This window comes from Helobdella robusta (assembly GCF_000326865.2).
Source record: "Helobdella robusta unplaced genomic scaffold HELROscaffold_14, whole genome shotgun sequence".
Taxonomy (NCBI): Eukaryota; Metazoa; Annelida; class Clitellata; order Rhynchobdellida; family Glossiphoniidae; genus Helobdella; species Helobdella robusta.
In genome coordinates this window covers 831,824-846,692 of record NW_008703782.1, presented here as the reverse complement: position 1 = coordinate 846,692, position 14,869 = coordinate 831,824, and the positions used below count along the sequence as shown (strand labels likewise).

The window sequence follows — 14,869 nt, the reverse complement described above, 5'->3', positions numbered from 1 at the left end:
AAAAAAACGAAAAATACAAAAAAAGGGCAAAATTCTAGAAACACCCAGAAAAAACGTCTTTTTCTCACAAAAAAAGATAAATAACCTTCAAAAAACGAACTGTAAATTTTTAACAGTCAACAAATTTGAAATTTAAATCTGAAGATCAAAATTTTTTGAAATATTTTCAGCCCTTTTAGCTAGAATTAGGTGAGAATTTGTATTCGGGGTATGTTGGTTCCGTTGTAAAACAAGATTATGAGGCTGAAAACGAGGTTTAAGTTAGCCGAAGTCCTTACGGAGTTGAGATAATTGCTGGCTTTTCGATTTGGTATTGAAGGGTTTTAGCGAGATAAAATTGTTAAAAAAACAAATCAAGATGGCGTCGGGTAGTGAAAGGAAATTTTTTTCGTGGTCCAATCTCAATCCATTTACGTCACTCATGGTTGGTTGATTGGTTGGCTGGCTTGTTGGTTGATTGGTTGGCTTGTTGGTTGATTGGTTGGTTGTTTGATTTATTAATTAGTTTATTGTCTGGTTGATTGGTCAATTAATAGCTTGATTGGCTGGTTGATCGATCAAATGATCGGTTTATTCAATTTTTGAATTTTCAGTATATCATTTAAAACAGAATGCACGATTTTTAATATCGAATTTTTGGATCAATTCGGCAATGAATTTTTATAGATTCTTGAACGCCACATTGCAGCTTATAATGAAGCAACCAAACAAAAAATAAAATCATCCCAAAAAATTTAGAAATCGGCTTCGGGTTCAGGTGGCCTACACGGTGGCGGTGGTAGCAGCAGCAGTGGTAACGGTAGTAGCAGCTCTTACAACAAACCGGGAACGGCCTGCCTATCCACCCCTGGAGGAACTCCGCAAGACTGTCCTCTGGAAAGAGAAGATTTAGGTCACTGATTTGCATCAATGATGATTGATTGATTGACCGAATGATTTGTGGAGTGATTGATTGATTGATTGATTGATTGATTATATAGTTAATTGATCGAACGATTGATTGACCGGTTGATGATTGATTGACTGTTTTTTGGTTGGTCGGTTCGTGATTTTTTGTTTGACTGACTGACTGATCGACTGACTAATTAATTGACGAACTGATTGATCGATCGATCGACATATTAGGTAGAAACACGTGGTCTCTGTTGCATACGTTGGCCGCCTACATTCCAGATGAAACTTCCAAAGAAGATAAAGAGGACTTGAAACATTTCATGGCCACACTGGGAAAGTTTTATCCGTGCGATGTTTGCGCTAACGAGCTCGCTAGCAGGCCTGTCTAATTGTTTACTGTTTATTCGGTCACTTTATTAATTAATTCAATGTATACTAACTTTTTTATTTGATTATTTTTAATTTAGACCATTTCAATGTTTAATTAGTATCGGATTACTTTAATATTTGATTGTTTAATGTATTTTCGGCGGCCAGATGGTGTAACTGTAAAGGCGGTTGCAGTGACTGGGTTTGAATGCAAAAAGATCCGTTTCTGCCGCATGCAATACGTGTATAGCTTGGATTCATGCCTGAATTTAATTTTTTTTTCTCCTTTCAGTTTAAAACAAAATCCGCCAGATGTCAGGTCGAGGAATGACTTTTGCCAATGGATGTGCAGACTACACAACAGTGTTAACGAACGCTTAGGTGAGAAGAATGCTTTTATTATTATTGTTATTATTATTATTATTAACCTTTATTGATTAGTAATTTTTATTGATTTGTCAGGAAAACCCTTATTTGATTGCAGTAAAGTCGATGAAAGGTGGAAAGATGGATGGAAGGATGGAAGATGTGATTGATATCGTCGTCATCCAATTGAAATGTTTTTATTTCAACCATCATCCAATCAAGTACTCGTACCAAATTTGCCATCCAATGAGATTGCTCGTACTAAAAACTTCAACCAATGGCGTTGAACTGGTCGAAACGTCTGATTGCCACTTAGAGTGTACTTGAAAGTTTAAAGCGGCCAATCATATTTGTCCAGATGAAAAAACACATTACATTTTAAATTCTTTTTTTATTTATTATATTTAAAATAAAATATGTCATTGTTTGATAGTAACTATAATTTATAAAAATATAATTAAATTTATTAAGTTTGTTATGGAATCTAAGATAGAAACTTTATTGCGATAGAAACATCTAAAAAGCTATTAAAAATATATCTATAGTTGAAAATAAAAAGTTGAAAAATGATTATCAGTATTGTTAGAAAAAAGAAGCACAAACTCAAAAACTGCTAACGAACAGATCATGTAGAAAAAATCATCCCATATAATCATGGATATATATATATATATATATATATATATATATAATTATATATGCATATAATAACAGAGTGTATATTGTTGGTTTCATATTTTGGAAACTTCAGAAAAATGAGTAATTTTTCTACGGTTAAAAATTTACTTTCGCCTGATGGAGTGCGTGCCAACCGTTGGGTTCCTATCAAATATAAACTCCGTATTTATACCGAAACTGTTGAACCTGAACGTGTCCTGCTGTGGAAACGGAACAATAGAGATGCTTCGCGGTATTTCAATTTTTTCCCCAATGTCAAGCAGGTAAGCTTCTCGATTATTAAAATTACAAACATAGCAAGAATTTTTTTTTTTCAGGCCTCCAGGGGTAGATGAACCCCTGCCGCTTGTCATCATGGGGTAGATGAAGGTCGCCCCTTTCATCATCATGTCAGCAATATCGATGACATCTGTGTAGAAAATTTCAACGTGGCAATTCGTAGAGCTTGAAACTTTGAAGGTCTTTTGAGATTGGTCGAATGAAAAAAACGGGTTGTCGAGCCAGGATAGTTTGGGTAGATACTTTGTGCAGAAGTTGTCAGCTGAGCTCTGACTTCTGGTTAGCACAAGAGTTGTGTAGTGGTATCTAGGATCTGTAGTTTGGGATTTTATTTTATTTTACGTTGTTTTTTAATTTATCATTAATTTGTGATTTTAAAAAAGTAAACAAATAAATGTGATTTATTATTAAAGTGTTTGAAAATATGGCAATGATGATTGGCTGTTTGAACCATGCATGCCAGTCATTTAAACACAACATTCGGAGATGAAAATTTCTCACTTTGAAGGCAAAAAAAGTCAGAGAAGTACAAATTCATGACGTTCAAATTATCAATCATCGTTTCAACGGGAACTAGAAACCTCGTGTTGCCAAAATAAGTGAAACTTTGTGGCTGGCCAGTCCGCGAGTCAGGTTCAACGCTGGCGTAGAAAAACAAGCCAGGTAGTTTATCGTTGATAGGGTTGTACTTATCCCCACCACAGTCTTTCATGTAAGGAACCATCTGGAAGTTCTTATTATTTATGATGTCTTCGAAGTATTCTTTGGATTTGTTTCTGTAGAGATACTTGCAAAGGACCATGTTGTATATGGAATAAGTGGCTTTGGCTTTCTTGAGAAGTTCATTCATTCCTTCCATGTCGTAGCACTTTTCAGCAACACTGGGAACACCACAATTTGAAAATAAGTTATGGTAGTTACTAGCAAACATTTCGAAATTTTTCCGCTTGTCTGAAGTATAAAAAATTGTTAAGATGAAAATAGGCTGATGTTAAATTTAAACGAAATTTGCGATGTCTCATTGAACGATGTTCTTCCTGAGAAGCGTTATTTCATTGCTTTTATGAACCTGTGTGTCAGTGATAAGAAATTGAAATGGAAAATGTTTGAATGTTTGGAAACCAAGACATGGTTTTTCCAAACATTTTGTTTTACTTCGATGTAAGTTACTGAAAGTCTCGGGTTTCCCAAAACATTTGTTTCGAAGCTTCTAATGTTAAAATTATTTTGCTAGTTTTTGTTTTATTCTTTGAAAACGCATTGTACAGCCGGTATGGTTATAAGTTATTATGATAATTAATAGTAATTATAATAACACACCACACACACACACACACACACACACCACACACACAAACACACAACATAAATTATCATTTATTCTGTTTAATTTTAGCTTAGAAATGAAAGAGAATTGAATGAATTTTCATCATTTAATATGCTAGCACCGTGGTTTTGGTTTCAAAGTTATTTTAAACTCGATTGGAAACTTACAACTTTCCTTTCACTTTCGAAACCGTGTCATTTCATCTTAAAAAAATAAGGTTGGAAACAGTGATGTACTGTCAAATGGAGAAATTGCCCATACTGTCAAATGAAGAAATTGCTTTTTGTTTTGTTTTATTTTTGTTTTATTTTTGTTTTGTTTTATTCTTTGAAAACGCATTGTACAGCCGGTATGGTTATAAGTTATTATGATAATTAATAGTAATTATAATAACACACCACACACATACACACACACACACACACACACACACACACACAACATAAATTATCATTTATTCTGTTTAATTTTAGCTTAGAAATGAAAGAGAATTGGATGAATTTTCATCATTTAATATGCTAGCACCGTGGTTTTGGTTTCAAAGTTATTTTAAACTCGATTGGAAACTTACAACTTTCCTTTCACTTTCGAAACCGTGTCATTTCATCTTAAAAAAATAAGGTTGGAAACAGTGATATACTGTCAAATGGAGAAATTGCCCATACTGTCAAATGGAGAAATTGCCCATATTGTCAAATGGAGAAATTGCAACAGTGTAACAATTGCATTATTGGTAGCAGCAGTAACTGTTTATCTAGTGGTAGTAGTAGTAGGAGTGGTTGTTATGTAGTATTGGTGGCAGCAGTAGTAATAGTAGTAAAAATATTTCTTACAGCAGCAGTAGTAGTAGTAACAGTATTGAGAGTAACAGTAGTAGCAAAAACTACGTCAAGTAATGTAGATTAGTTATTTAATACTGGAATTTAATCTAGTAGTTGTGTGATATAAATACGTAATAAAGTAATTTTAATAATTTGTTTGGAATAAAATAAAAAAGTAGTAGAATACGATTAATTTCATTGTAAAGATTACATCAAGAACTAGGATTAATTTGGATAATTCTGAAAATTTTAGCAACTTCAATTTTTCTACAAATTTTTCTAACGGCAACTTATTTGAAATGTACTTTTGCTAAACTTTTTAAACCAAACTGTTTTTTTTTATATAAAATCTTAACAATTGATTGAGAGCTATCATTGATCCTAGAGAATAATAACTCATGAAATCAATAAAAAGAACAATACTATGCTAAATCTGCATTTGCTTTTTCTGGCCCTTTCCTCTGGAACTCCATCACTTACGAAGTTCAGAGCGAATCACAAAACCCATCTGTTTGCAAAATTCATAGCGGAGCGCTGTTGAACAAATTTGCCATTTAAGTACATATGCGGCCCTTCGGAGGTAAAATAGTTCTCAATGAGACCCTCACAGCAAAAAGTGTTATCCAGTTACTTAAATTTATCTTCCTACACAGCTAGACATTCCTATTTCGATACTTTATAAATACTCATATAATAGTAATAATGATAATTATAGTATTATATTACTTTATAAGGTATACTGTTTTACGATAACTTGCTATACATTACTACGTTACAGCAACTAAATTAAAATGTCACATTAAAACACTGTACTGCAATACTACGGGCTTCTGTCACGTACCATTACGTAGTATGTATTATATTTCAATAGTTGAAAAGTGATTTTTCTACTAACTCAATTGCGAATGCCAGTAAATTAGTACCATTAGTAATAGTTACAACTCCTTTAAGAATGCTAAGATTTTGAATTTACAATAACTTCCTTGTGTTGCAATATATAATGTATCAACTTATTTATTTAAAGACTTCATTTTGTAATAATAATAATAATAATAATAATAAAAAGTAGTAGTAGTAGTAGGTAGTAGTTGTAGTAGTAGTAGTAGTATTGGTAGTAGTAGTAGTAGTAGTTATTAGACAATGAACAAACAACATAATGGAAAATGGGTTTTTGGGGTTTTTTCAAGTTGAAAAATGTCTTGCTTAACATTTAAAGTACAAATAATAATAATTATTTCTTTTTAATATATTAATAATTAATAATAATAATTATTATTTTTATTATAATTATAATTTTTTTATTATGGCTACAGTGACATGGATAGAACCTTCAGCAATATCGACAGCATTAGCAAAATAAATATTTTAAATAATAATAATTAATGGTAATATTAATAACGAATAATAATAATAATAACGAATGATAATAACGAATAATAATAATAATAATAGCTACCATGTATTTAAGTAGCACTAAATATGAAACGTTTTATAAATCCATATATATATATATCTACATACACATGTCTATATCTCATTTTATTACAATAAGATCCAATGATCACGATATGTTATTGCAATGCATATTGATTTATTATTAAATTTTAACAAATAAATTAAAATAAAGCCTCTTCCTCTCTCTCTCTCTCTCTCCCTCCCTCTCTCTCTCTTGAGCATAGTAAGGTGACGTGATAGAAATGTAGTGTCGCCACAATAAGATATATGAGTGTGGGTGGTTGACGAGTGGGAAAGAAGAAAGAAGGAGCCATTTGAACTCATCTGGAAACCATACATCGAACGATCCCATCACGGGAGCTGCTAGTAAACAATACTAGCATAATATACGGTAACAAGAACCACGGCCATCTAAGAATCGCTGAAGCCATCTTCATTGACTAAAGACAACCTCAAATTAACGAGCAGCAAAGAATAGCAACATCTTCACAGACCAGATGAATTTTATTGAAAGAATTTACAAGCAAAGAGAATGAACAGAGAAAAGATATAACAAATGGACAGAACCAATATATAGCAAATGGACAGGACAAAGCAGAATGAAAGCACTTTGTACACACACAGAGAATTGTAAGACTTTGAAATATCCCTGTGTATAAGCGCTGATGATGAGAAAGTAGAAATATAGCCTATACGCTTCACCATGAACACCAATGATTTTCTCACTGATTTCAATAAATTAAATAAGCTTCAATAATTATAAAATTACCGTTAAAAATATTGAGAAGCTCAGCCGAAAAATTTCAAAAGCTAAAAATTCGGTAGATTTTATCAAATATTGCATCAAGTTTTTTTTAAAAACAATGTTAGATTACTTATTAGCCGAAGTAGTAGTAGTAGTGGTAGTGGTAGTAGTAGTAGTAGTGGTAGTAGTAGTAGTAGTAGTGGTAGTAGTAGTAGTAGTAGTAGTAGTAGTAGTAGTGGTAGTAGTAGTAGTAGTATTTGTTGTTGTAGTAGTAGTAGTTGTAGTAGTGGTGGTGGTTGTAGTACTACTAGTAGTAACAGTATCGGTGGTAGCAGAGGTAATAGGGCTAGGCGCAGTTGTTTGTGAATTGCTGTTTAGGCTCGTCGGTAATTTGATCGATTCTTTAATAGTCGGTATCGAAACCGTAGGACTATTCGTCGGTTGACTGCTGTACATTCCTTTCATGTCTACGTCATCAATGGATAGAAGCTGACAGGGTTGGGCTAATCGTACTGAGAAGTAATTTGTGCTGTTTTTAAATTCGGTTACGATTAGCGGCATGGATTGCTGGAGGCTCTCTGGGGACGCGAATCTCAGGATGAAAGATGCTATTATGCTGCCGGCACTGTTCAAATGTTATTGTTTATTGATTATTAAAATTTAATTGAATGGTTAATTATTTTAATCAATTAGTAGGTTAGAGTTTTTAAAATTTTTCCGTTAATTATATAAAAGTTTTAAAGAAACATTTTCAAAGTCGAAAAGAAATTTTGGAATCTTAAAAAATTCAAAATGGACTTACGTGAAGCGAACGTCAGTGCAGTTGGCTGCTGCAGACGACGTCGACTCTTTGGTCGTCAGCGATAAGAAGTTCAGAAACTGACGAACAAAATTAAACAAAATATACATCTTCCGGTTTATCATTTACAATCTTTGCTTAAACGTCTTAAATATACTCCTAAATATATCATTCTTTACAAATAACATTCGACAAAATGGTGTTTTCAAACAATTTCAGACAATTCCTATTTCTATCATAAACTGAATGAGTTAACGTTATAATTATTTATCACAACAAAAAAACTCAAACCACACACAAAAAAAATCAATCCTTTTCCTGAAAAAATCAACCCTCCAAAAATGATAGACCCCTAACCGTTTGGCAGACGGCATTACTCAAATTTAAGTATGGCTGACTCTTAACATCGCTCAGTTCAGCGGCATAGAATGCCTCCATCTTAATTTTAATGGCAGAAGTTGTCGCTTTTGAAATAAAATTAAAATTTAATTTAAAATAAATTTCGATTAATTTTAAATCAAATTATAATGTTGTTATTAATTGACTTAATTAAATTTCAGAGGTATCGACAACGCACACACACACAGACACACACACACGTGAATCCACACATCACACACATTATATATGATATGCGAGGATCTTTTCGCATTCGAACCCGGCTCTCTCTACAACGGCAGTACATTTTACTATATCATACCACCATCATCATTATATATAAGATATTATATATATAAATAATATAATTAAACATGAATAAATAAAGGTTTAGGCGTTTAAACAATTTTTATATTATAAAAATTACACTTTTCGTCCCTTATACTCACCACCGACTGAATTGTTTGAGGAAGAAACTGTAAGAAAGGTTTGAAATTTCAATTAACATCATTTTATTAGTAGTAATTATTAAAAATACTAATGTAACATTGGTAATGACTTACACTTTTTGTCATTGATTTGATCATTCTTAGATATTGTCTTTGAGAATAAGAGAATTTGAGAATACTAAATTACGTGTGTGCATGTGCAATTGTGAGACTATCTACGTACGTGCGTGTTTATTTGTTTGTGTGTGTGTGTGTGTGTGTGTGTGTTTGTGGCGTGATCTTACCTAAGCCGAATTTGAGTCCTAGACCCAATGCAACTGCACCGGCTGCTGTGAAAAGAATCAGAAGAAAGAGCAATACAAAAAACAAGCACCGCCTTTTTGCAATGACCGATTCATCAATACTTCTTTCACGGATGGACTTGCCATTACCCAGTTTATCATTGGCCATTTTTTGACTATAAATATCACTATTTTCAAAATTACTTCTAGCTAGTCCTACTTTCCCCACCTGCCTAATTTCATTAATATTTTCCTGATTTATATCTGAAAATGCTGATTTCCTAGATGAATTGGAGGATTCTTTTTTCTCCGGGACTGAAAGTTTAGCGCCCAGTGGTCTAGCGCCGAACTGTTCGAATCGATCTTTCAGTACTCGCTGTTCGTCTGGCGGGAGATTTTGATGATTTTGAAGGTTTAAATTTTGATGCAAGTTGTTGTTGCCGCATGTGTCAAAAAATTCAGCTTTTATATCAAGAGTGCTATCGGGACTGCTGCCCTTGTTGCTATTGCTGTCAGTTCTGTTGATGTTAAGTTTGCTGTTGATGGCGTTGTTAATGTTATTCATGTTACTTCCGTATATGTTGTTGTTGCCAACCTTGTTGAAGAATGATTTGAAGACTTGGTTGTCGGAGCTCAGTCTGTAACTATTGTTCTGACTGCCGCCTTGATACGTCGCCGGCTTGAAAAATTCCGGGGGAATTTTGCTCTTGTTTGGCATTTTTGGTTGATTGGATGGTTGGCTGATTGGCTGGTTGGCAGGCTGGTTGGCTGGTTGTTGGTTGACTATTTATGTTATTTTTTTGTTGCTATCGGTATTATAAATCTTTGTTGTTGTTGTTATATGTTGTTGATGATGTTAATGAATTTTTTCGTGTTAGTGGTGGTGTGGTATTTGTAGTCTCCCTGCAGGCGTTTCAACAAATTGTCGCCAGTGTCGTTGTCGTCATCGCTGTTTTAAAATTTCTGTCGTCTCAACATCACAATATACAAATAAATAAGCAAATAAATTTATACTATGTCTCTTATATTTAATTAACCTACATTCAAAATCAATTTTGAATCGAAATTGAGAAAAAATTCAGACTCCATTAAAACACACACCTTTATAAATATAATAATAATAATAATAACATCAAATATACGTATACCAAAAAGTGCTAATGTACTCTACTCAATATTTAACATACCGAAATGTTCACCGGCGCAGATGACGTGCTAAAGCAGCCTAACAATGCAGTTACAATAGTGGGCTTATCTATGTTGAGGAATAATTTGATTGGCGTAAATCTACAACCGCATCATTTTTCATTTAACATTCACTCATTCAAATCTACTTGTATACGTACTCATATACACGTACACACATACATACACCTGCACACACACATACATACATACACATACACACATACATACATACACATACATACATACATAAGGTCGTGTGTCGTATTTACCTTGTCAATTGAATTAGATTTTGATGAAGGCATATTGATACAATGAAATACCTAATAAATTCCATTTATAAGACACCTAAACATACAGTCATACATACACACAAGCACACACACATACACATACACTCACTGTTACACACACACATATATTGAAATAAAATATACAAATATCTATAATAGATAATAAACAGTTATTTTTTGAACTGAATTCAAACAGCTTGAAATAAAAAAGCGGTCATTTAATCGGTCAAGCTGGTCAAGCTATTCATCCAACAAAAAATATATATATATATATATATATATATATATATATATATATATATATATATATATATATATATATATATATATATATATATAGTAAGGATAATTACTAGACGATGATAATGACGACGACGATGATGATTGCAATTGTGAACAAGAATAATGATGATGCTTGTGATGATGATAATGATGTTGGGGGCAATTGGTATGTTAATTGCTAATTAAGATGGGGATGAAAATGGTAATTATGATTTGGAAAATGATGTTTAACGAGATGATAAGGATATTAATGATTTGTAAATATGATGTAATATAGTGAAAAAACGATGATGTTTGACTAGCAAGTTTTTTATAGTAACAGGGATAATAAAAATGATTATATAGAAAATGAATTAACAACTTTGATACGTTTTATTAAATTTTTTAAAAGTTAGGCGCTTTAATATTTGTCATCTTATTTTTAATTTAATTTTTAAAATGTAAAGTAGATTTAAATTTTAGGCAGTGGGCAGTGGAAGTTTGTAAAATATTTGACTGTTTGACGTTTTTAGAACCGAATTAGTGAATTAGTGCACGTCAATTTTTAGTTATTTTTGTAGTTCAATGTTGTAAATTTGAAATTTTTCTTGATGGAGGTATTCCGGCCAAACACAACGGAATTTTACAGATCTGATGAGTTTAATTTGACAAACTCAAATTTTTTCACTAATGATTTTGTTCCTGATCTACTGTTTAATGAAACCGCAGACGAGATGTTGACGTTTTACGGCTATGATTTAGGCGGTGGAATATTTTATAACAAAAGCGAATCTGGGGACAATTTTTTATATTCAAACTCGCTAGATGACATTTCAAATGACACTGGTTTCATTGAAGAAGTATTTCTGAATTCTACTGTTACACAACTAACCAACTTAACTTACAATGTCACATATGGTAATCCTGCATGTCCTAACATATCTCTGAACGACTTCTCAGTATTACCTTCCATAGTTTACATTGTTTTGGTGCTCCTTGGGTCCTTTCTCTGCGTAGCCGGTAAGTCATGTTGGAAAAATGTTACTAATTTCATCCAAATATTTAATTAGTGAATAAATTGACATTGGAGTATATTGTTATTTTATGTTTTTCAGGATTTCGCTGCATACGCCCCTCATTATTCATCATGGCTACAGCATTAACATCAACAATAGTCTACCTAATATGCTGTGAAGTTTTTGTACAGAATCCTCTTCCACCTCTAGTCATTGCTGGATCATCAGTTCTGTCAGGTATTCTTGTAGGATTGGCCGCCTTGTTCCTGATTAGTGTCGGCATTCGTGTATCTTGCTGCAAAGCTGGTTTGGCTTTTGGCATTTACATCTTAGTATCGGTTCGACTATTCCTCAATTATCCCAACCCTTCTTATCTCAAAAGATCTGTCGCTTCTCTCTACTCAAATAACGATGCCAAAGTTGTTAATATTGTGAATGATGAGAACGGTGTTGAAGTCCTCGCCAATGATGACAACAGTTACAACCCATTAAACAGCATCGACGATGACAGCACATCTCCCAGATCATCGACGTCATTATTAGAGGATGACATTCATTACATCATCCCAATCATTGTCACCACCATCATCCTGCTAGTTTGTTGCGTCCTTATCACAATCTTCTCTTTCATCAAACCAAAATTTTCACTAATTTTTTCATTTTCTTTAGCCGGTTCTGCCATGATCATTCTGGGGATAGATTTTTTCACCGATAAACAACTCACTCTAACTAATCTATTTATAGATTGTTTAGTTGTCAGATTGGGCGGAATCAGTGATGTGACAGAGCACATAGAACTAATAACTTGTTGGACCACGTGGATTGTTTACGGCTTGCTACCTGCTATGGTTCTGATGTCTTTGCTCTTTCAGTATCTTTGCTCTGCCAGGGGCATAAACTATAGTTTCAAAGGTGTTGGAGGTATGTGTTCAAGAAATATGATTAACAATTATGATTGTACTAGTGTCATTATTGTTTTTATAAATTTTTATAATTTTTTTTTTGATTGCCAGTTTGTGGTTATAAAAGGAAGGAGGCTGGAATTGTGTCATCTTCATCACCTCGTCGCACCGAGCTCACTAGCGCTGGTGGCAAACGTACTCTAGATCGCGTCCCAGTTTTGAGTATGGACCCCAGTGAGAAGTACAGACATCTCTATAGAGTTAGGAGAACTAATGGGGATGTTATTTCTAGGGTTTGTTTGGTTGTTCTTGTTATTTGGTTGTATAATTTTTAAATTAAGCGCATCCCTGTTTTTTACCCCACTGATATTAATCTATAATTCGTACATCTAACTAAGGAAACGAATGAATCTGTTATCAATTAGATTAAAATAAAAATAAGTACATCTCGTTTAATACCCCAACTAACACTAATCTCTAATTTAGACCCAGATGGAAGCCATTGAAGTTAGGAAGTCGAATCCGATGATGATGATGGTGGCCACTAGCTCCAACAGCGATGTGACCACTACGAATGATGACGCCGATGACGTTACGCTCGTGCTCACTCGCACCGGGGATGAGTAAATGAATGAATCAATGAATGAATGAAGGAGTGCAAGAATGTGATTGGATGAATGAAGGAGTGAGAGATTTTATAAATAGGTGTGTGAGTGAATGAGAATATAATGAATGGTGAATGAGGAAATGGATTGGTGATTCATTGAGTAAAATTATAAATTTGTCAACTATTATAGAATGAATGAATGAATGAATGAATGAATGAATGAGTGAAAGAACATATGTATAGATGGATGCTTGGCTGGATAAATATTTGAAAAATGACTTTAATATAGAGACGCAACTAAAAATCCAGTACATGAATAAATGAAGAAATAAATTAAGGAACAACCGAATGAAAGAATAACTGAATGAGTGAGTGAATGAATGAATATATGATGAATGAATGAAAGTCTAAATTTGTAAATGTAAAAATTTAAGCTGTTCAATTCAACAACAAATCATTTAATTTTAATGGAAACGTACGTACGTACACGCACATAAACACACGCACGCACACACACACACACACACACACACACACACATGTGTAAACTAGTCATTTAAATAGTTTCAAAATTAGAATTTGAGGAAAAAAATTTCCAGGCTTGCCCATTCATTCATTTCGTTTGTATTAATGACTGATTTTATAATTGATTGCATGTATTACTATTTGTGTGTGTGTGCGTGTGTGCGTGTGCGTAAATATAGGGGCAAAAAATATGTATATGTACGTTTCTACACGTCAGTTTCGGACCAGTTGTATCAAACGATGTACATCGTACATACATTTTATTAATGTGTGTGTGCGTGTGTGTGTGGGTGTGTTTTTTACATGTGTGTTATCAGTATGCTGTGTGTTTCTACGCTTTTATATCACTAGACATTTGAAGCTAATATCGAAGACAATTGATTGAAAGTTTCGCGATAGCTACTTACTAGCTTTATGTATATATTTCGTGTAATATGTAATATTTATCGATGAGATTACTACTACTACTTCTATTACTTCTACTACTACTACTACTACTACTACTACTACTACTACTATTATTATTATTACTACTACTATTCCTACTACTACTACTACTGCTACTGCTACTACTACTACTACTATTGCTACTACTTTATTAATATTATTAATATTATTGCCTTTATAATTATTATTTTCGTCAAAATTCTTTTTAATTCAGTCGCATGAATTTGATTAGTTTATATGTTAATTGACGTTATTATTAGTTTTTTTTCTTTTTTATCTGTCGCTTCATTAGATGTTATTTTTGCATTATCATTATTTTTATTATTATTATTACTATTAGTTTTGCGTGTGTGTGTGTGTGTGTGTGTGTGTGTGTGTGTGTGTGAGTGAGTGAGTCCAGTTGATTTTTCTTTCCTCTACAATAATCTTACCTTCAACTCTCCACTCTCCTGATAGTAATGATGGTGACAATAATAATAATTAAATAATAATAATAATAATAATAATAATAATAATAATGCTGATGACGATGATAATATTAATTTTTTCAATAAAATTATACTTTACACTTGAATGAATAATAGCTTAACTTTTTGTTCATGTTTTTTGTGTTTTTGGTTCGTTTATATATTTGAATAATATATGCATGGACGGATTGATCGATTTTTATTGGGGAATGAACGGATGGATGAATGAAAGGATGGATAGATGAATGAACGAAAGGATGGATGAATGAAAGGATGGATGAAAGGATGGAATAATGAATGGATGGATGAATGAAAGGATTGATTA

The 14,869-nt window shown here is 32.9% G+C and overlaps 3 protein-coding genes across 3 annotated transcripts; 2 read left to right on the top strand and 1 right to left on the bottom strand.

The window, feature by feature from the left end:
• Nucleotides 1-858: 858 nt before the first annotated feature.
• HELRODRAFT_74545 (hypothetical protein) lies at nt 859-1,799 on the top strand (the record flags this gene model as incomplete). Its single annotated transcript, XM_009014597.1, has 5 exons — nt 859-892; nt 1,126-1,277; nt 1,432-1,436; nt 1,556-1,644; nt 1,726-1,799. Coding segments are annotated over 5 exons (354 nt in total), but the record flags the coding sequence as incomplete, so codon positions are not given.
• A 900-nt stretch (nt 1,800-2,699) lies between these two features.
• HELRODRAFT_151477 (hypothetical protein) lies at nt 2,700-3,451 on the bottom strand (the record flags this gene model as incomplete). The annotated part of the gene is made up of 2 exons (XM_009014596.1): nt 2,700-2,899; nt 3,088-3,451. Coding segments are annotated over 2 exons (564 nt in total), but the record flags the coding sequence as incomplete, so codon positions are not given.
• A 7,740-nt stretch (nt 3,452-11,191) lies between these two features.
• On the top strand, nt 11,192-13,125 carry HELRODRAFT_190625 (hypothetical protein; the record flags this gene model as incomplete). The annotated part of the gene is made up of 4 exons (XM_009014595.1): nt 11,192-11,600; nt 11,696-12,517; nt 12,610-12,791; nt 12,985-13,125. 4 exons carry the CDS (start codon nt 11,192-11,194, stop codon nt 13,123-13,125), a joined length of 1,554 nt encoding a protein of 517 aa, XP_009012843.1.
• Between the last annotated feature and the right edge of the window lie 1,744 nt (nt 13,126-14,869).